This window comes from Phocoena phocoena, chromosome 15, assembly GCF_963924675.1.
Source record: "Phocoena phocoena chromosome 15, mPhoPho1.1, whole genome shotgun sequence".
NCBI classification, from domain to species: domain Eukaryota; kingdom Metazoa; phylum Chordata; class Mammalia; order Artiodactyla; family Phocoenidae; genus Phocoena; species Phocoena phocoena.
This window is the reverse complement of record NC_089233.1, coordinates 3,496,200-3,517,926: the sequence shown is the minus strand read 5'-3', so window position 1 is coordinate 3,517,926 and position 21,727 is coordinate 3,496,200. Positions and strand designations below refer to the sequence as shown.

At 59.2% G+C, this 21,727-nt stretch overlaps 1 protein-coding gene and 1 non-coding gene across 2 annotated transcripts in view; both read left to right on the top strand.

Annotated features, from left to right (window-relative positions):
• Positions 1-21,727, top strand: part of RADIL (Rap associating with DIL domain) — a 54,599-nt gene that overhangs the window by 23,055 nt on the left and 9,817 nt on the right. The window contains exons 2-6 of the mRNA XM_065892736.1: positions 7,173-7,420; positions 8,421-9,053; positions 10,984-11,021; positions 17,001-17,161; positions 21,002-21,114. Coding sequence (XP_065748808.1) covers positions 7,173-7,420; positions 8,421-9,053; positions 10,984-11,021; positions 17,001-17,161; positions 21,002-21,114 — 1,193 coding nt within the window. The remainder of the gene's footprint in view (positions 1-7,172; positions 7,421-8,420; positions 9,054-10,983; positions 11,022-17,000; positions 17,162-21,001; positions 21,115-21,727) is intronic.
• On the top strand, positions 3,540-3,646 carry LOC136135785 (U6 spliceosomal RNA). Its single transcript, XR_010656627.1, has one exon. It is a non-coding gene; the product is annotated as a U6 spliceosomal RNA (small nuclear RNA).

Sequence of the window (21,727 nt, the reverse complement as noted above, 5' to 3'; positions counted from 1 at the left end):
AAAATTAACAATTTTAAAGTGTATAATCCAGTAGCATTCAGTACCTGGCCATGTCATGTTGGTCCTTTATTGTATCAATACAGTATATTACAGTGGTTGACTGTTGTATGTTAGATCACTCTTGCATTCCTGGGATAAATCCCACTTGAATATGGTTTGCTACTGTCTTGGAGACTTTTACATCTCTATACATAGGGGATATTGGTCAGTGGTTTTCTTGTGATGTCTCTCTTCTTTCTTTTATTGGACTTCATGAGACTGCCAATTGGTTTCTTCAGTCAGTTCTGAAAAATGCTCACGTATTTTCTTTTCAGATATTGCCTTTGCCCTCTTTTCTCCCAGAGCCGTCTTTTTTTTTTTTTTTTTTTCCTGGCCGTGCTGCATGGCTTGTGGGATCTTAAGTCCCCAACCAGGGATTGAACCCGGGCCCTCAGCAGTAAAAGCACTGAGTCCTAAGCACTGGACTGCCAGGGAATTCCCCCAGAGCTGTCTTTCAACGTGTGTGAGGCCTCTCACTCTCTCTTCCCTGTCTTCTAATGTCTTCTTTGTTCTTCCTTTTTTGGTCACTTTGTACCACATCCTAGCCATTTTAGACTTGTCTTTTAGTTCACTGATACTCTTTTCCGTTGTGTCTGATATGCTGCATACTTTCCGTTACTGTATTGTTTCGTTTCTAGAAGTTCTAATTGGTTATTTTTCAAAGCTGATGTTATTGTTTATAATTTCCTGTTCGCTACATATATTGCAAGGCATGTTTTATCTCTTTAAACAGTGTAAACATGATCTTATAGTTTGTGTATGGTAATCTTAACATCTGATGTCCTCTTCTTCAAAAGGAAAATTTTCATTGAAAAATAGCGTATAGACAGAAGCGTGCCCACGTTGTGAGGGTACGGCTCAACGAGTTTTCAGAAGATGAGTGCACCTGTGTGGCAAGAACTAGAACATTATCAGGACACCTGCAGCCTCCCTCACACCCCCTTCTGGTCCTTGGCCATTGAGCCAACCTCTCTGACTTCTAAAACCATAGTTCAGTTTTGGCTCTAAGTAAATGTCCTATAAATGGAATCGTATTATTTGTACCTTTTTGTGTCTGGCTTTTTGTTTTTTGGTTTTTCTGGCTTGTTCTTGCTTTTAGAAGAGTCCATTCATTGCTGTTGCAGTGCAGGATTCTGTTATGTGAATGGACCACAGCTGATTTGGTCATCCTGTTGTTGGTAGACACTTGGTGTTTCCAGTTTGGGCCCGGTAGGAGTGATGCTAACGTGGACGTGTTCCTGCGTACGTTCCGTGGTCCCACGTGTGTTCCTGTCGTGTGTACACTGAGGAGTGGACTTGACGGTTCAGCACACGTGCTTTCCAGGCCGCTCGTGCCAGTTGACACCCCCCTCCCCCAGCAGTGTGCAAGGGCTCTAACTGTCCCACTTCCTCCCTCACACTTGGCCTGTCTGTCTTTTTCACTGAAGCTTCCTTGACTTCTGTCAGTGGTGCTTTGTGGTTTTCAGTGACACGGTCTTACACATCTTTTGGAAGATTTATTCCTTAGTTTCATGTTTCTTGACATTATTATAAATGGTATCTTTTTTTAGAAACATACCCTTTTCTCTTTGTTTCTAGTATTTTAAAACAGTATTGAATTTGCATACTCACCATATCTAGTCCCCTTGCTAAACTCATTTGTTAATTCTAATAATTTGTCCGTAGATTCTTTTGCATCTTCTGTATACACAATCACATCGTCTTGAAAATCATCACACATTTCTTTCTTTCTTTTCAATCCTACCTTTTCATTCGTTTTTCTTACCGTATTGTACTGGCTGGGACCTCCAGGACCTCCAGTACGATGTTGACCAGAAGTGGCCAGCAGGCATCCGTGTTGTGTCCCTAACTGGGGAGGGGGGGTTACGACATACATTTTTTTTTTAGAATTTTATTTGCCAATGGTAGGATCGATCCTAAAAAGCTAGGTAACATATTCCCATGTCACTGCAGTCCCTTTGAAGGGTTTATTGTGAGAATGCGATGGAATTGAATGCAAAACACTCAGAATAAAGCTGGCCATGTAGCAGATAGATGCTGCGTCCCCAGACGGTCCTTAGGTAGTTTGTCGTCCTTGTTGTACATTTCAAATACAAAAAACTTCAAATTAACGTCAGGGATTGCTTGATTAACTTAGGGCTTCGTTCTGCATCTTTTGCTAACCCAGCAAAGGGCATTCTAGTTTAAAAGGGCTTGTTTAAGGCAGGTCTGACCTCCGAGTTTTGCAGTGGCTACTGCAGACTCTACGTCAGCAGCGCCTCTCCAGCTGTTATTAGGGATCACTGAAATAGTCTCAATTCCCCCAATTTCAGCAAAATTCCCGAATGCAGGAACATTTGCCTCATCCGTCCCCGATGAAAACCACATCCCTGAGTTCTCCTGCAGCCCTGGTAGTGGGTGTGAGCAACAGGGACTTCTCCGAGTTGGAGACACTGTTTCAAACCCTCCGATCCTGGGAGAGAAGAGCAAACAGGGCCCGGGGGTAAAACCTACAGCTTGAATTTATTGTCCTGAACTTACTGACGTCCAGGAAGAGAGCTGTGCTGTTCTTTCCAGTGCTGTGCTGGAGCCCATGACGGGAGCTCTGGTGACAGCTGCCAGCTGCTTTCAGAATTGATGTCCAACCCCCCCCCCCCCCACCCGGCCCCAGTATCCAGGGTCCTTTCCTCTCTCCCCGCAGAGGGGATGCCGGCACCGACACGTAAAACACCGTGTGGCCTGGGGTGTCATCCCTCCACCTCTTCCCCCCTGCCCGACGGCTGCCTGGCCCAGGAGCGTCTGATGGAGGGGATGAGGGACCACAGATCCCTGCCCTGCAGAGTCAGCCGCTCGCAGCCTTGATTCCGGTGGCGGGAGCTGGAGCAGCTGCCGGGAGAGGGAAGCTCCGAGCTCCTTTCTTTAACCGCGTCCGTTGTGCAGGCCGCCGCCGTCGTCTGTGTCACGGTTACACCTCCTGCAGGTTAGGGCCCCTTCCCCAGTTCCCGTGTCACAGACGCACAGTCCAGGAGCGGGCAGGATCGGCCCTGAACATCCAAGTCAGGGCCTGTGGCTTAACTGTGAGCCTGTTCGGGGCAGCAAGGGTTGTTTCAGAATCTCTCCTGGCTGTGTTATCCCCCTAAGACGTGGGAAAGTGGTTACTGTGCTTCTGGGTCTGGGGCCCAGTGTTGGGCGGTAAGGTGGTCCCATGTGTGTCCTGGGTGCGGGGGACACAGAGGCCTCTCCAGGTTCTGGTTACCCAGACCCCTCCTTTTATTCCTCTGCTGGGTGTGTTTCTGCCTTTTCACCAGGGAACAGATAACAGGCCCAGCTCAGATGTGGTGGCTTCAGGCCCAGACCACTGCAATGAAGGCGGCACGTCGGTAAAGAGTCACAGGAACTTTTTGGCTTCCCAGTGCCTAGAAAAGTGATGTTTACGCTCTACTGAGGTCTGTTAAGGGTGCGATAGCATTATGTCTAGAAAAACAATGTTACACACCTTAATTTTAAAATACTTTGTTACTGTGCTGGCTTCAGCAGCACATATACTAAAATCGGAACGATACAGAGAAGATTAGCGTGGTCCCTGCGCAAGGATGACACGCAAATTCGTGAAACGTTCCACATTTTTCCAATAAAGATGTTTAAAAAATAAATAAAAAATAAAATACTTTATTACTAAAAAAAGGTCAAAGCGATTACAAGAGTAAGAACAAAGATCATTGATCACAGATCACCATAACAAATACAATAATAACGACAAAGTCTGAAATATTGCGAGAATTCCCACAGTGTGACGCAGAGACACAAAGTGAGCACATGCTGTGGGAAGAAATGTGCCAATAGACTTGCCCAGCCAGGGTTGCCGCAGACCCTCAGTTTGTAGCACACCGTATCCGTGAAGCGCAGTAAGACGAGGTGTGCCTTATGTAAGAGGGAAGAGCAGAGCCTCGTATCTGCCACCTTCCTGGGAACTGACAAACGTTTTAATCTAGAGAGAAGAGGTAGAAGTCCAAAACGCAAATAAAAACGGTAGGTGCTCGAGTATGTTTTCCGAGCGCTCCGTGGGTTTCCCTTTCTCCCCCTGTGGGCTTTCTGTGGGCACTGGGGGAGGGGAGTGCCCTGGCAGCGGTTCCTATCCTAGCTGAGTTCCAGAACCTTCTGGGGAGCTTTTACAAAAATGCAGATTCCCGGGTGTCCCTCAGACCTGCAGGACCAGATAAACCTCTGACCTCGCTAACTCGGTCACCCCTAGTGTAGCGAGAAATGTCCAGGGCTGGGCCGTCCAGCCCAGCTCACGGGGAGGCGTGATCCAGAAATGGAGCGCGTCTTCACCCAGTGGCAAGGTTGGGCGTTTTCCTCTAAGGTGAGTGACTTGGCATGTGACATCACCACCGTACCAGGACTGGCCACTCTTGTCACGTTATCCCGTCAGCGCCGCTCCCCTGTGGGCCAGGGCTTCTCCGTGGTGTGTCTGTTGCCGAATCCCCATCATGGTGGCGGTGGAGGGGTCGTGGGGACGACCTTGCTCTGGACGCGGGCTCCACCGTGACGCCCCAGATCCAGTGTGCAGAGCCTGGACCACGAGGCTGCGGGTCTGCCTGGACCAGGCTGAGAACCCCAGGCCGCGCCCTGCAGGCCGCTGGCTTGTGGGCGACGCTGCCCACACGTCCCTCCTGTCGCCGCCCAGCCTCCACCCCAGGCTTAGGGAGGAGGTTCTGCTCAGAGCCAGGCAGACACGCCCTGGGTTTGCGCGTCGTCGGGATGCGTGGGTTGTGGTGGCGAAGCTGAAGTGGGATCAGACGCGGCGCGGCACCTCATCGGCACCCTCCAGCGGCCTCATCAGGTGCCCCCCCCCCCAGGCCCCCAGCCCACCTCGGGGCAGCCGCAGAGTCCTACGCACGTGCGAGGACCTCAGAGTGTTCATGATTGTTACTTTACGCCTGAGTACTTGCCTTCCAGAGTTGACATAAACATTTTTAATCACATTTATTTAGAGTTTTTAAAAATAAAACGAGTAAAACATCACACAGAGTTCTCCATAAAGTGTGTCCTATCACGTGCAGTATGTGACATCACGCGTGTTCTAGCAGCTCCAATACGTTATGTAATGTGCCTCCCCCACCTGTGAGACGGCCATTTCTTGAACTTACTGTGTGCCTTTTCTATCCGTTTTCGAAAACGGCTTTACGTGCACATACACGCACACCATGAGCAGCATGCCACGGGGTTTCGTGTGCTCTTTTCAGCATGTAAACAGAGGTCCCACACCCTACCCATTGCTCCCCATCTGCCTTTCCACCCGCCACTGGGTGCAGGCTGGGCCCAGCTTTCCCTGCAGCATCTCTGCCCTGTGCGAGGATAGTCCCCGTGGAGGGTTTCGTGGGCTTCAGGGGCCTGCCTGGCTCAGGCGTCCACACGTGTGAGGGTCCTCGTGGCTGTGCTGCCCGCAGGGTGTGCACGGGTCTGTCGGCTGGACCTTGTGGGTTGCTCTGCACGCTGGCCGTGCTGGCGTTGGCGGTCCAGCGGCCCCGGCCTTGAGCTGCCGCTACCTCCCTCCCGACAGCCCTGGCCCTTCAACCCTGAGGGGCCGTGGATGAGCCCTGGACGCTGTTGCAAACTCCCCAGGCGGCCCCGAGCGCGGGCGGGGCGAGAGCCCCTGCTTTAGCCCGGGAGGGGGTCAGCTGCGAGGGGACGCGGGACCCCAGCCGGAGGAGCGGTGTCCAGTCGGCCGAGAGTGTGCGCCCACGCCCGTCTGCTGCAGTCCCAGGGACGCTGGCTCGGGCCTCGTCCAGGGCCTCTGGGGGCCCCCAGGAATCCAAGAGGAAAGGGTGACCTTATGGGCTCTGCTGCTTTCTGGGAGCCCCAGCACTTGTGCAAGGTGGTTCTGAGGTGCATATTCTCCTGCGGCCCCGTCCTAGAGGGAGGAAAAGCCTGGGCTAGAGCGTCGTTTTGGACTGGTTTCTAAATGTCTTCTTCCAGGCAGGGCCCCCACTTGTGCCGTGATGCCCCAGCCGTGAGACCGGGGCGGTGGGACTGGTGAGGCTGGGGGCTGCCTCCCCGCCTGCCCCCCACCTCTGTTCCTCCATCCCTGCCTCCTGCCCTCAGCCTCCTCCTTCCCCTGACCCGCCCCTCTTCCCCCCACCCCTTCCCCCGCCCCGCTGCCCTGCCTGACGGTCGCTGGCCCGGCTCTGCAGCAGGCGGGGAGCAGCCAGCGCCAGGCAAACGGCTCGCACTGCGGCTGGGCGGCCTCCCTCCTGCAGCCCCGGCTCCCTGTGCGCTGTCGGGGACTGGGCTCCCTTCTCCTTCTGGAAGGCAGGTCGGTGTTCCCGGGCGCCCTCGGCCCCTGCTTGCCCACCTCACTTGCCCTGGCTTTGTCTGGTTTTGTTTGGAACGGTTATAGGAAGGGATGCTGCAGACAGAGGCTGTGTGGAGGGCCCTCGGCAGGGGGCTCAGAGAGGAAGGCCTGGGTCAGCCGGGGAAGGCAACGGTGACAGGAGACTGGCCCTCGAGTTCCGTGTGGCTTCTCAGCTTTCATGCGGCATTAGTTTAAAAGAGCGCTTCCTACGTGTAGAAGGGTAAGGCTTTCGAGGGGTGTGCACGGGTGTGCGCGTGTGCGCGTGTGCATGCGTGTGCCTCCCGTGTCGGAGGTGCCCCGGGACGGAGCAGCCGTGTTCTGGATGGAGACCAGCCAGTGGGCTGGAGCGACGTGGTGAGTTGACTGCTTCCTCCTTGTAAACGGGGCGGGGGGGGGGGATGATGAACAGTTGTCACCTAATGAGCTCCCGCACGCACACACGGGCTGCCAGGACGGGACGGGATGGGCAGGTTTTGGGGTCCGCATGGTACCCACAAAGCCCCCAGCACGCTGACTCTGTGGGGGTCAAGGCTGTGGTGGGCTTGGCATCCCGCGGGGAGGCCGTGGTGCTGGCTGGTCTCGGGGCTGGGATGCGCCACGGGGTCCTGGGGGGCGTCTGGGGCCTCGGACGGCTGGGCTGCCTGGCTCTCGGAGCGAGCCCCGGAGGAGCCACGGCCTTCCGAGGATGCGGTCTGCGGACAGAGTCCCGCGGCCGCCTGCAGGCCTGCTTGACGGAGCCGCGACCCGTGTCAGGAGCGGCCTCGAGCCATCTGTTCACCCCGCGCTGCTTCTGCCGCAGGGATAAACGCCCAGGCCCGGAGACTGCAGCGGAGCCGCGCCAAGGGAACCCCAGCCCCAGCCGCGGGGGGAGCCTGGAGCCCCCCTCCACCCCGGCTGCGCCGCACGGTCAGCGAGACCAGCCTGGGCTCGGCCATCGCCCCGCCGTCCGCTGCCCGGGGCCCCGAGGAGCCCGGCCAGGACGCCATGCGCTGCTCCCTCTATGAGTCGCCCCACCTGCTGCTCCTGCAGGGCTACAGCCAGCAGCACGTGAGCGCCCCTCTCCTGGGCCCGAGGCGGTGGGAGGGGCGTGCGGGAGGCTCTCGGCTTGGCGCCCCCGCCCCTCTGCTCCTTACTGACCACGTCAGCGGGGGGCTCAGGGGCCGGAGAAATGGGCTGTGGGGGAGCACCCCATTGGGTCCGCCCTAGACGCTGGAGGAGGGTGGCGGCTTCCCCGTCCTCTGATTCCAGAACATTCTTCCGTCCGGGCTGCAGTGGGTGGCAGCAGGGCCTTGGGAGGGGGTCCCCCCAGCTCCTCACTCACTGATCCCAGCGTGGGTCTTACCTGGTACTGGGCCCCCTTCCTGCCCGGCCTGGCGGGCCCCTGGGGAATGGCCCCCGTGGGCTGGGGCGCAGGCCTCCCGCGGCCTCGGGCGTGTGCGGGGCGGCTTCCTCTGAGGAGTCCCGCAGGCCCCCGCCCCGCACCCGCATTTCATACCACTTTTGTCGGGGGCCTCTTGGCCTGAAGGGGCTCGCCCTTGGCGACCCCGCCGACCCTGCCCGTGCTGCCGCCCCGGGGAGGTCTGCTGTTCCTCCCGGCCTCTCGCTCACCCGCGTGTCCCCCGCTCCCTTTCCTGCTCCACCTTCCCCGCACGCTGTGTGACCTTGTCAGGGCTCTGCAGCTCAGATCCTGGGAGGCATCTTCCCTCCCGGAGCCGGCGCACAGAGGAGGGGCGCCTCCCCAGCTTGTCACCGTCACCTGGCGGAGCGGGCGGGCCTGGCGTGTCTGTAGACCAGTGTCCACGTTCAGGTCTGCCCTTGGCTGGCCTCTCACGTCTCAAAGCTGGGGCCTCCCCCCCCCACACCCCGAGCGTCCGGTGTGCCACCGAGGCTGCTCTGGGAGATGGGATAGGCGCCCAATGTGGGCAGGCAGGGGGTCAGGAAGGGATTCCGGGGGGGCGGGGGGCGTGCTGCCCAGGGCGGCTTAGGTACCAGGGGTGGAACTGCTCGAGTGGCGTCCTGCCCCTGAGGTCTGGTGTCTGCGTTTCAGGACAGCCTGGTCTACGTGCTCAACCGGGAGCGGCACACGGTGGGCCAGAGGACCCCCTCCAGCAAGCCCAGCATCAGCCTCTCGGCCCCCGACATCCTGCCCCTGCACTGCACCATCCGCAGGCGCCGGCCGTTGGGCCGAGCTCAGGCTGGGGCACAGCTGGTCCTGGAGCCCATCCCCGGGGCGTCCGTCTCGGTCAACTTCTCGGAGGTGGGGGGCCGCGCCGTGGTGCTGCGCCACGGGGACCTGCTCTCCCTGGGCCTGTACTACCTGCTGCTGCTGAAGGACCCCGCGCAGGCCCAGCCCCTGCCCGCCCAGGCCCTGGCCCGCCTCCGGGCCGTGCCGGAGAGCTGTAGGATGTGCGGTGCCCCGCTCCGGGCCCGGGGCGCCTCGGTCTCCGCGAGGCCCGGACCCCCCCGGGCGCGGCCGCTGCACCTGGAGTTCGAGCCCGACATGGAGGACGCGCTGCTACAGCGGATCATGACGCTGGTCGAGCCGGGCGGCAACGACCACAAGCTGACCCCCGCCTTCCTCCTCTGCCTCTGCATTCAGCACTCGGCCACCCGCCTCGAGCCGGGCTCCTTCGGGCAGCTCCTGCTCAAGATGGCCAAGATGATCCGAGAGACGGTCTGGGTCAGTGGTGGGGCGGGGGGCGGTTCGCTGCCGGCGGCCTCGGCCGGGAGAGGAACGGGTGGGAGCTGCGGCCGCCTGGGTGGAGGGCGCGAGCTCCCCCTTGACCGAGACCAGCCCTCGTCGCTGTCGGGAGAGCAGGATAGGCAGGGCCACCAGGGGAGCTGGGGTATCCGCCGAGGGTTTGGCTTCGTGAGCTCCGGTCCTGCGTCCCTCCTCACGGTCCAGCCCTGCTGGCGCCCAGGCGGCCTGGGAGCCCCGCGCTTTCTGCCGGGAGCAGGTCGAGCCCCTGCCGACACCCCACTGCAGAGCCCTTGTCGGGTGGCGGGGAGAGGGGGGGCACAGGACCGGTCGATGCTGTCCATTGAAACTTCGCCCAGGATGGTCTCTGGACCGCGGCACCACGCACGTCCAGGCAGAATTCCTTGCTGGGGGGCTGACCCCTGCACCGCAGGACGTTGGGCAGCCTCCCTGGCCTGGTGCTGGCAGCACCCCTCCCCTCCCCCCTCACGGAAGCGGCTTCAGGCACTGCCAGACTTCCCCTGGGGCCAGAGCACCCGGCGGGCATCTCCTGCCCCTCCAGGGGCCCGACTCCCTGGGGACCCAAAGGATGGCTGGTAGTTACACGCAGTCCTTCAGAGAGACCCCCTTAGTCTCGGCCGTGCTCACCCTGAGGCAGACGTGGGAAAAGGAAACCAGCTGGCCGTGTAGACACTGGATAGATTCCTCGGATTAAAATCCACATTTAAAACGTTTGAAACTTTTTAAAAGCAAAAGCCATCCTGGCCTGCCACATCCCAAGGTTTGTGCGAGCGATCTGTGTGCATCGTGCGTACCTGAGCTGCGTCCCCCAGCGTCCCGAGTGGCATTTGGTGTGTGTGGTCGCTTCCCCTCAATGCAGCTGAAGTCCGTGCAGAGCGCGGACCTAGTGGCCTGACGCTTAGAAGCTGTCAGTTTCACACGAATCACCGTCCTTTTCCGAGTCTGCTCTGTGCCAGACACTTACTAGTAATCAGATGCTGTTGGACTTAATTCCCACAACCACCCTGACGGCGTAGGTGCGGTGTCCCACGTCACAGCTGAGAACGCCGGGGCAGAGGAGGGTGCTGGTGACTCCGGGCAGAGAACTGGATCCCCCCGAGCCCGAGCGTCAGCCTTGGCTCCCCCGCCATGCACATGGGATGAGCCCTGCGAACCCCCTCCCCTGCCCCCGTGCAGGCTTGGAAACAGGCTCGTGGAGGTGGGACCCCCTCACCCCAGGTCCCGGGTGTCCCCCGTACGGCTTCCCCTCTGGGGTGTGAGAAGTCGGTCTAGAGCCTTGAGTTTCTTTTGTCTGTCTGTGTCTTGGGCATCGGCAGCCTCCTGTGCATCCCCCTGTGCTCACGAGTCTCATCGCCTCAGGCCGACGTGAGCCTTCACGAGAACGTGTGAGGGAGTCGCGGTTAGGACCACGCTAAGCCGGATAACGGCACTAAAGCAAGAATGAGTTCTTGATTGAAGGGGACAGAAAACGTTGGCTGGACCTGAGTCCCTGTGGGGACGTTTAAACATACTCGTGTGTACTCAGGCCCTCGTGTATCTGCTCCATGTTACTGGGGCTGACTTTTAAAAGTGCATCTATGAAGCTTGACCGTGAGAGTGTTGCTAGAACGTTCGTTCTGACATTTGTCATACGTTTGACCCATCTTTACTGCTCCCTAAGTGGCCGGCTGTTACGTAAGAGAGATGGCTGTGAAACAGTGCTCTTGTAGGAAACGCCTGGTTCGTACGCAGTAACGGGATGCCAGGAGGTCAGATCAAATGGAAAACAGTCTTCCCAGTGTAGCTTGGAGCGACGCCCGGAGCAGTGATGCCATGTTTCATGTAGATGGGAGCCTGTGTCAGTGGTGTCCTGCTTGTCTCATCTTTGCTTTTTTTCCCTTTATAATTGTAGGAGAAAACCAAAGAACTCGCCGAGAAGCAGGCGCACCTGTAAGTACGGCCCCGTCTTCGTACCCGCCCAGCAGGCCACTGGTTCCCCAGGAGCCAAGTCCCAGCACCCCTCACCCTGCAGCCTCTGGGGTCAGCTCTGTGTCTTTCTGTCTCAGGGTGGCTGTTTCCATGTCTGTAGTCACCACCCTGGGCAGCTCTGTGTCGGGGAGGTCTCTCCAGAGCATCTGTGAGACGAGTGGGCACGACCCTCCAGGAAGCCTTGTCCTCGCCCTCCCGTAATTGCCGTGTTAATGCAAACCTGCTGCTTTGGGGAAGTGGACGCCTCCCGGTGTAGAGGTGGGGCAGGGGGTCTCCGCTGTCCGACGTCGGTTTTCATAGAAAGTACGGGTTCTAGTTTTACGCGCCGCTGGGGGGACTTGAGGAAACCATTTGGCATTAACGGTAAAGATGTGCGTATCCTGGGACACCCCCCGCCTGCCCTTGGGCAGACACCACCGAGAACCGCCTTCGCAGAAGGTGGCGGCGGCACCTGTGTTTGTGCTGCGGACCCCTAGCCACAGTGAAGGCGTGAAGGCCACAGCTGTCCGTCCCCTTGAAGGAACACGCACATGTGGTGACAGCCCGAGCAGAGGTTGCCTGTGGTCACTGCCCGTCGTGGACGAAGGGCTCGCGGGGCCTTAAGTCATGCTGCCGTCCACGGGGTTTGCCTCATTTCTGTGTATGTGAGGATGACACGTGAAGAAGATACTCCGTTTATAAAGCACATGGTTGCTGTCCGTGCTTGTGGGGTACCGTCCGCCCGTGGTCCTGTAAGCCAGCGGTCCCCAATCTTTTTGGCACCAGGGACTGGTTTCGTGGCAGACAGTTTCTCCACGGACGGGGCGGGGAGTGGGAGATGGTTCAGGTGGTGATGAGAGCGACGGGGAGCGGCCCCCCGCTCACCTCCTGCTGTGCGGCCCGGGGCTGCGGGGGGGGGGGGGGGGACTGGGGACCACTGCTGTAAGGGAGTCGGGAGGAAGCATCATTATCCCCTCCTTCTGAAGCCGGGAACTAGAGGCTCAGAGATGGGAAGCCGGGGTCTGAGCAGCGAAGCTCCCGCCGGGCTGAGTGGAGCAGAATCCCCGTCGCTCACGAATGTGCTCTGTTGGCCGCCGCCCTGCTCGAGGGTAGTGGGTAGCGGGGTGCTGTTACAGGCCAGGCCCCGGGCGGGGGGCACCACGGAAGACAGCCTACAGCTGGCCCGGCATGGAGGGACCAGCTGAGGCCCAGGCAGCTCGGAGAAGCCCTGCATCCTTCGGGTTCCACACGGCAGGGGAAGTCCGCGAGGGAGCCAGCCTCACCCCCGGCTCTGCCTCGTCCCCAGGGTGAGGCGGGCCTGGAGGGAGGAGTCCTCAGGAGAACCCGGCCTTCGCCCTCGAGCGCATCCTCCCACCGGTGCCTGTCTGCTGGGGCCTTGGCCCTTAGACAGCAGGAAACAGCCCCTCCTTCAGCAGCTCCTTGTGTCATTAGGGCCTAAAAACAGCCCTGGCTCCATCCCAGCGAATGCTTTTTTTTAAAAAAAAATATGAATCACTTTCAAAATACAGAAGAGTACAGAGTGTATCAGTTACCCCTGAACCCACACCTGGATTTAACATGATTCACGTTTTGCCCCGTTAGCGCCAGGTCTTTCTTGTGTGCTTCTTTCTTGTGTGCTTCTTTTAACATTGTAAGTGGCCGTTAACTCTTCCTGAATGCTTTTTCCGCGTCTGTGATCGTCACACATTTTCCCCTTGAATCTGAGTGTGGGTCCTACATCAGGAGGTTTTCTGAACCGTGATTGGATTCCCGGGATCGAACCTCTCATAACTATTGATTTTGTCATTAGCGAGGTGAGATGCGGTTTGTTGATACTTCAGGATTTTCCCATCTGAATTCATAAGTAGAACTGGCCTGTGAGTTCATTTATTGTTTTGTGTTGTCCTTGTCTGATTTTATTGGCAAGGTTCTCAGAAATGAATTGGGCCGCCTTCTCTGCTTTCAGTTCTCTGAGTCGATTTGTCTCAGAGGGTGAGGACTCTGGGCCGCAGAGGTTTCCTGGAAGCGGCCCAGAAGAGCGTCTGGGCGGCGCCTGTGTTTGCTGATTCCATTTCTTTAATGTTTATGGTTTGTTTAGTTTTCTGTTTCTTCTTGTGTTGATTTTGGTAAGTTTTGCTTTCCTAGGAAATTATCTATTGCCTGTGTTTTCAAAGTTATTGGAATAAAATTGTTTGTTATATTCTTGGAGGACTTCTTTCATCTGTAATATATTTGTAGTGATATCGCCTTATTTAATTCCTGTTGTGTTCCTATTTTTTCTCTCCCCACCCCCTTTGATTTATCTTCCCAGGCATTTGTCTGTTATCATCTGTTTAAAAGAACCAATTTTGTTGTTTCTGTTTACCTTTTCTTTGATTTCTGTTCCATTTACCTCTTTATTATTTCCTTACCCTTGCATAATTTCTGTTTTAATTTCTTCTTTGACTCGTGAATTGTTTAGAAAGTTTTTTGAAATTTTTTCATTTTTCTATTTACTAACAAAAATGTTTTAAATTTTATTTTCAGTAATCATAATATTATTAATAATAAGTCATATAGAAGAGCAATAATTTCCCTTGTACAGGTGTCCCAGATGATCTTTATTTTTATTTTAAAAAGCGTTTTGGCCGCATCACGTGTCATGAGGGATCAGTTCCCCGACCAGGGATCGAATCCGCGCCCCCTGCCATGGAAGCGCAGTCTTAAGCGCTGGACCACCAGGGAAGTCCCCCAGATGATTTTTTAAAAATTTATATCAGAACGTCATTGATTGGATTTGGTTTATTTTTATTTATTTTACTGTGGTGAGAACATTTAACATGAAAGCTCTGCTCTTAAACTTTTAAGTGTACAGTACAGTCTCGCTAACCGTAGGTGCGCTGTCGTACAGCAGGTCTCTAGAACTCGCTCATCCTGCATAATTGAGACTTTACGCTCCTCGATGAGCAGTTTCTCTTGTCTGCCCTCCTGCCCCCACCCCTGGCAGCCGCCCCTCTGCTCGCTGATTCTGTGAGTTGGACTGTTTTGGGTCCCTCATGTAAGTGGAGTCACACAGTACGTGTCCTTCTGTGATTGGCTTATTTCACTGAGCATCGTGTCTTCAGGGTTCATCCGTGTTGTTGCAGGATTTCCTTCTTTATTTTTTTTTTTTTTTTGCGGTAGGCGGGCCTCTCACCGCTGTGGCCTCTCCCGTCGCGGAGCACAGGCTCCGGACGCGCAGGCTCCGCGGCCACGGCACGTGGGATCCTCCCGGACCGGGGCACGAACCCGCGTCCCCCGCGTCGGCAGGCGGACTCCCGACCACTGCGCCCCCAGGGCTGCCCTCCTTCTTTATTTAATGGTGGATGACGTTCCGTTGTGTTATAAACCAGATTTCCTTTATTCATTCATTCGTCGGTAGACCTTGTGTTTGATTCCACGTCTCGGATATTATGAGTAGTGCTGCAGTGAACACTGGGGTGCTAATATTTCTTGGAGATCCTGATTTCAATTCTTTTGGATAAACACCAGGAAGTGGAATTGCTGGATCATAAGGTAGTTCTACTTTTAGTTTTTTGAGGAACCTCCACACTGTTTTCCACAGTGGCCGCACCAGTTTGCATTCCTACCAGCAGTGCACAAGGGTTCTGATTTTTCCACATCGTCACCCATACTTGTTGACTCCGGTCTTTTTCATGAAACCATGACAGGTGTGGGGTGGCAGCTGCTTGTGTTTTGACTTGCATTTCCCTGTTGATTATGTATGTTGAGAACCTTTTCACGCTCCTCCGGCTGGCTGTCTACTTTGGAGACATATCTACTCAAGTCTTCAGCGCATTTTTAATAGGGTTATTCGTGGTTTGCTTTCTTTGTGTGTTTTTGTTTCTGCTTTTGAGTTGTAGGAATTCCTTATGTGTATTGGGAAGTTCACCCCTTATCTGATGTGTGGTTTGCAAATGTTTTCTCCCATCCCGTGGGTTGCCTTCTTGTTCTGTTAATGGTTTCTTTTGCACAGAACCCTTTCCGTTTGACGTAACGCCGCGTGTCTCTTGGTGTTTTTATTGCCTTTGGTGTCACGTCCCTGAAATCGTCGTGCCTACTCGGTGCTTGCCCGGACGGGTGGGCCAGGCCGCCGCGCCTTGCTTGTGCCCCACGGTACGGCAGGGCTGGCCGGTGGCGCATCCTCAGCGCTGACCTCGCTGGGACCCAACACCAAAGCTCCACTTGGCAGTAGCTGGTGGACTGTTTTTCCGTGCAGGCCTGCCTGTCTGTCCCGTTGAGTTCTGGGCGGAATGGAGAAGGGCAATAAATGTTGAAAACAAAATGGGGCTAGGCTCTGACGGGCAGATTCATCCTTTTTTGATGACATAAAGCTCTTCGTGCGTGCACGTGTGTGTGTAATTCAACCAGCGAGGAGAGCGGACGAGAGGAACAAGATAAGCAGTGGAAACAAGGAGACGCGTCTGAAACCTGTCCCTCTCCAGGAGCAGGACAGAGGGGGTCATGCTGTCTGTGGACAAAAGTGAAGTTACGCCAGAGAGAGCAGCCAAGTGCAGGCCCAAGGAGAACGTGGGGAAGGGAGCCCGAGGCCCGTGGGGCGTGGAGGAGGCCGAGGCTGCAGCCCGCCCGACACTTCCGCACCAGCCCTGCCGCTGATATGGCCCCTCGGCTTTTCCCGTGGGCCTGATCGCCAGGAGCCCCCCGCACGACGGTCACTGCAACAGCCGTAGTCCCTGAGCTGCTCCGGGCGCCGGCAAGCCCTCCAGGCAGGATGAAGAGCCTAGGGACAGCGCCGTTCTCGCGCGATGCCCGCAGACGCCCGCCGTGCCCCCCGGAATCCGCCAGTAAGAGGCACAGCCCAGCGTCACCGCCAGACAGACCCAGTTACCTCTGGGTGGTTTGATTTGCTTGTCAGTGGATCTCTGCTCACCTGTCAGAGCACCTGGCAGGTGTGGTCAGGGACCCTCCGGTGTGAGGATGCTCTCAGAATGCACAGCCCACCGACAGGCTGGCTGCCGGGATGAGGAACCGTGCCGGCGAGACACTGACTGGCATTTAGAGGGAGGAATCGCCCGGAGCTCTGCTCGCCGCACCCGCCCCTCGGCCTCCCCAGGAGGCTGGTGAGGACAGCGCGGTGCTTCAGTCACATTGCGGGCGACTCGGACACCAGGTCCTGGATGCTGGTGGCTGGGGCCCGGGAGACGCGGGAGGAGGGGCTTGAGATGGGCGGAGCTGACCTCGCAGGCTGCCGTCGAGGGAGGCAGGCGGCCCCCACGTGCCCAGTGTCCCCTGGAAAGGGAGTGCCACGGGCCCTCTACCCCAGGTGGCCGTCCCCCAGGGTGGGATGGGGTTGGAGGGCCGGGAAGGGCCTAGCTCCGTGCCGCCGCCTGGGAGCCCCTCCCGCCCCTCTCCTCTGCCCGCCGCGCGGCCCCAGACACGGCCAGGCAGCCCCCGTGAGTGGGGTCGTTTGTGGGTTTCCTAACGGTATCTCTGAGTCTTCCAGTAGCGCCCGCGATCCCTGCCTCCTGACGCTGCCTTAGCCGTCGTCTTCCGCCTCCTGCCGGGATGCGGTAGCACTTAGCTGCCCTTGTCCGATCACCAGCCCAAGCCGTTGCGCCTCTGCTTGCTTCCTCTGTTAGTTACGTTCCTCACTTAAGACACCCGCCCTCGTCTCTCTTGCTCTCGAGTACGAGGGGCAATTCCTGTTGCTCGTCCGAACGGTCACAGCCACTCTGTTCTCTGATTCTCAAAGAGAAGATGTGAAAAAAAGCCATTTGCCAGAGTCCTCTTCCAGCGTGGCCTCGGGCGGTCCTTCCTGTGAGGGTTTGTAGGCGACGTGCCTCTAACGGGTTATGGATCTGAATCCAGTCCCCAGCCTGACGCTGGCAGGCTGACAGATCGTGGTGGGTATTTTGAGCGTCCGCTGTTCTCACGCACAGAGCGCGGCGGGTTCGGCGCGACTCTTGGTCTCTGTCTTGGCAGCCAGGAGCCCCTCTCCCCGGCCAGCTTCACCATGGCGGGCCTGGTTCCGGACCTGCAGCACATCATCTTCTGGATGTCCAACTCGGTTGAGCTTCTGTACTTTATCCAGCAGAAGTGCCCACTCTACATGCAGAGCCTGGAGGAGGACCTGGACGTCACAGGTATGGCCGTGCTGCTGCTCCCAGGTGGTGAGCGTCCCCGGGCCGTCTCAGGGGAGAGGTGGCCCCCAGAGCAGAGATGGGTGTCGGGGGCGTCCCCAAAGAGGGAGGCGACCTGCCGGTCGGGCTGTAAGCTGGTGCCTCTCGTCCGTGACGCGTCCGCGCTCTCTGTCCCCGTCATTTCACGCAGCCCCACTGGGGGAGGCCCGGGAGACGCAGGTCACTCACTGCATTCTGTCAGCCCTTGGCCGCCAGCCCCCCCAGAACGCACCGCAGTCTCAGAAAGGAGGCGCGTTGCTCGTGAGAGTTACGAGACTGTGTGACACGTGTTGACTTCAGAGACTAAAACGTAGGAAAACGTGCCTCGTAGAGCTGATGCAACGCAGCATAAAGCGCTGAAAACGCTCAGTGAGAGAGTGACTCTGACTGGGGCGGTCTAGGAGGGCTTCGTGGAGGAGGTGGCGTGCGGCCAGGCCCTGAGGGGGTGTGAGATGTCAGCTGGCGCGTGTCTGATGGGGCCGCAGCGGGTCCTGGCACGGAGCCGGGACGGAGCAGCGGGGCTGCATGCAGCGGGACCGGGTGTGGTGGCCGGGGACCAGGGGCTCGGTTTCGCCCCGTGCGGCCTCACTCTGCCCTGCGAGGACAGAGCCGCCCGCTTCGCTCACTCCTGTCCGAGCGGGCGTGCGCCCCCGCCCCGGGGGCCTGCCTGCCTCGGGGAGCCGTGGGGAGGCCGCGCGGCAGGACAGGCGCGGCCATGTCTCCCGGGACACAGGCTCACAGTTGGCCTGAGGCCCTGGGCCCTGCTGGTTCCCCCGATGCCAACCGGCTAGGTTCCTAGGGGAGGGGCTCATGGCCGCTGCCGGCGAGGGGGCTGGTCTGCCCGGGGGCCGGCTGTCCCACTCTGCGCTCAGTTGGCCGCTGGCTTCGGAGACGGGGTGGCGGGGCCGAGGCCCTGGGGCGTCCCGGCCAGGCCTGGGGAGACGGGGTCCGCCTACCTTCCTCTCGTCAGTTGTGGTTTCTGAGTCTTTTCTCCCCCCGACTTCCCAGGGAAGGGGCGGTGGGGACTGTCTTGGGCTCTCAGGGCCTCCGTGGATACGTGTCAGAAGCAGTGTCTCCTCCGTGCTCCAGTGGTCATTCGTTGCAGGTCCGCTGGCCTGTCACTCCCTCCCTTGTCCCCCTTGGGCAGACATTGTGAACACCGTCCAGTAGACCCCCAGGATGGGGCAGCTGCTGTCTGTCCACCGGGCCTGGGTTGGACGCAGACTGTCACCCACCATTCCCCCGAACGTGACGCGAGGACTACACCTCCCGAGTCTCCGTCGCCAGCGAGCCTCGCTCTGCGCAGCGGCCTGGGCCCACCCCGTGCCTGGTGCTGCTGGAATCCAGCGCCTGCAGAGGCTTCCGGTCACCTCTCCCCAGACCCTGCTGAGCTCCTTTTGTGGGGGGTGGCCTCCAGCCCCCCAGGACTGAGGCCGCAGCGCTCAGCGGGCTCTGAGTGGAGGGGACTCTTGTGCACGTGGCGTCGGCCGGCGAGCACCCGGCCTCTGGCTGGGCCTTCCGTGCGGAAGCCAGGAGGCCGGCACAGGTCGGAGACGGCACCCCGTCACCCCGACTTGGGGCACAGTGCTCACAGGCGAGTCCCGCCGGTGCCCCTCCTTGTCTGGACATATTTCAGACGCTGTGTTGAGAGGCTGCAGGCCTGGGGTTAGTGTATCCTTCACAGGGACCCTGCGTCAGGCTGATTTTCATGGAAGAAGCTGCTGGGGGGCTCTGCTCTTAGGAAGATATTCTTGGTCCAAGGCCCAGATGTCGTGTAGCCCAGTCGACGTTGGGAGAGTGAGTGTGTGGACGGCTGGGGTCCCACCTCTGCCCGCCCCGGGGACCACAAGGGCCGGGGAAGCCACAGCAGGGCCTGAGCGTCCCGGAAACAACGTCCAGGGCGGTGCAGGCTCCGGAGAGCTCAGAGGAAAAAACCATCAACCAGGGGGCGAAGGGAAGGTCAGAGTTGGCGTGTTTGGCCTCCTGACCTTCAGCAGGAAATATCTGTGGGAAGAATTCTAAAAACAGAGATGTGTCATGTCCTGAAAACTGGAAAAAGAGCTTTTTCTTCCCCAAACAACCTTTTCTGTCTGAAGCTCTTATCCAGGAAGCCCGTTCACAGGGGAAGATAAAAGATTAGCCCATCGGGGGGGACGTTTATTTAATTCATTTAAAGTTCTCCTGGAAGGCTTTGAGGCTCTGCCTCAGCGCCTGCGGACTGTGGGGTCCCAGGGGGCGGTCCTCCACCCCGGGGCCTCGGGAGGGAGGGGGGACAAGGCCCGGGTCCTCTGACAGGCGCGTGCGGGCGTCAGCTGAGTCGGAAACCCCAGCAGAGCCCGCGCCGCGGCTAGGAGGGTTTCAGGGTGTTTCTGCGGCGTCTGCTGGGAGCCGCCCGGGGTTGTGCTCTGTGGACCCCCAGCCTCCTGCTTCTGTCCGTCCCCTCCTCCCTCTCTCCAGAGCCCCCGGGCCCACATGAGGGGCGTAGGTCTCCTTCTCAGACAAGCTGGCGCCATCAGAGCCTGCGGCCCCTGCAGTCACCCGATTGGCTTCTCCCCCAAAGCCCAGGGGGGCTGCAGGGAGCAGCCAGACCCTGCTGGGCTCCTCTGGGAAGGGCCCTGGGGAGGCCCCGCAGGCCTCCGGCTTCCTGGTCGGGAGGGTTCTGGGGTGTGAGCCCTGGGAGGGGTCAGGGAGCCCCGAGCCCTCGATGGGCCATGCTGGCGTCTGCAGGGCGGGTCTCTGACGGACGCGCACACCGTTTCCGTTGGCCCAGTAGCCGGGCGGCCCCGTCCCTGTGCTCCTGGGAGGCCCAGCTTAGCGCTCAGGGCGATTCCCGGCCTCCCTCCCTCCCTGAAAGGAGGTCCCCAGACGTGGGGCCCACTCTGTGCATTAAGCAAGAGGCCGCACGGGACCGGCAGTGCAGGAAAGCCTTGCCGCCGGCCTTCCGTCCTCGTCAAGAGAAGCGAGGGGCCGAGCGAGAGAAGGACGGAGGCGGGCGTCCCGTCCGGTCCCTCCCCAAGTGCCACTGGGGCCGCTGGCACCAGGCACCTCATGCCTCCCGACTTCGGGAGGGCCCCTCGGCATGGCCCCTCCCTGTTGGGCCCCTGGTCTTGGGGACCCTGTGGCCAGCCTGGCCTCTTGGCCGTACGGGAGCCCCACCCAGGGGGAGGGAGTCACCTGGCATCGCTCACATCCCCCAGTCCCAGCTGCAGCGGCAGCCCCCTGGCCGCTGCCCAGCCTGGGAGGCCCATCCCCCGGCCTGTTGTGCCAAGGGCCCGTCCCCCGAGGTACTGAGCGCCCAGGGTCTCCGCTCTGTGCCTGAGACACGGCAGTGTCTTCCCTGGGGGGCGCTAGTTGGGGGGAACGGGGCACGAGGGCCATCTGGGCTTCTTGGGAAAGTGTCTTGACGGCCTCCTTAGGACCTCTGGGCAGGTGTCCTTTGACCTGTGTCCCGAGTGAGAAGTGACCTGCGGGCCAGGATCTGCCAGCGCTGGGCACTTGGTCCTGACCCGTATCCGGAAGCTGCTGGCGTGCGAGCGTCTGCTGCGCTTGGTATCGAGTCGGTGTCCATGGGCTTGGAAGCTCGGGGCCTGGGGTCCTGGCCACCTCAGCCAGCACCCTGGGACCCCTGGGCCCGGGGGCCCCGTGGCTTTGGTTTGTCACGTTTTCCAAACCCAAGAGGAGGGTGCTGGGCGGAGCCCTCAGGAGACGTCGGGTGGGGGTTTGAACTTGCGGCAGTTCCAGAAGGTTCCTGCCCGAGTCCCCCCTCCCCTGGCCCTGCAGTGACGGCGCCACATTCCCCCGCAGGCTCGAAGGAGTCCCTGTTCTCCTGCACCCTCACGGCCAGTGAGGAGGCCATGGCAGTGCTGGAGGAGGTCATCCTGTACGCCTTCCAGCAGTGCGTGTACTACGTCTCCAAGGTACAGCCTCTGCGTGTGCGTTCTCCCGGGGGACCTGGCTGCCGGCCTGGCCGCCTCTGCCCGCCCGGACCCCGGCCTCGGGCCCCTGGTCCCCTCACCTGCTGTTGCTCTCGTCGAGCGAGTCCTCTGCCCCAGCGCGGGGCCAGCGAGCGAGAGAGACGGGGCCGGCTGCTCTGGGGAGGCGGCTCGGACAGCGGGACAGCCGTGCGGTGGTTCCGGCTGCCGTGGCCCCGGCTCCCCTGCCCGCGCCGTCCCTAACGCTGGTGGGGGCAGCCGTGCGGCCATGTCTCGGGACTCAGAGCCGAGCGGGGGACCCCGGGGCTCTGCCGTGTCCTTGGGTCAGTGGGGCTCACTCGCCCCCACTCCATCCAGTAAAACCCTTCTGATAAAATAAGAAGAGGGCGAAGCCCCCTGCCCTCAGGGTCCTCTGGGTGCCGTCCGGCCCCTTTGCCGGAGCCCCTGCAGCCCGTGTCATCTGCGCCTTCGCTGGGAGCTTTACTGACCCCCCTCCCCGCCGCGGCTCCCGCTGGCTGAGCCCGGTGCTCACACGTGGGTCGCTGACACACGTGGTCTGGCGAAGGCGTGAGCGGGATGGGTCGGGCCCGGGGCCCCT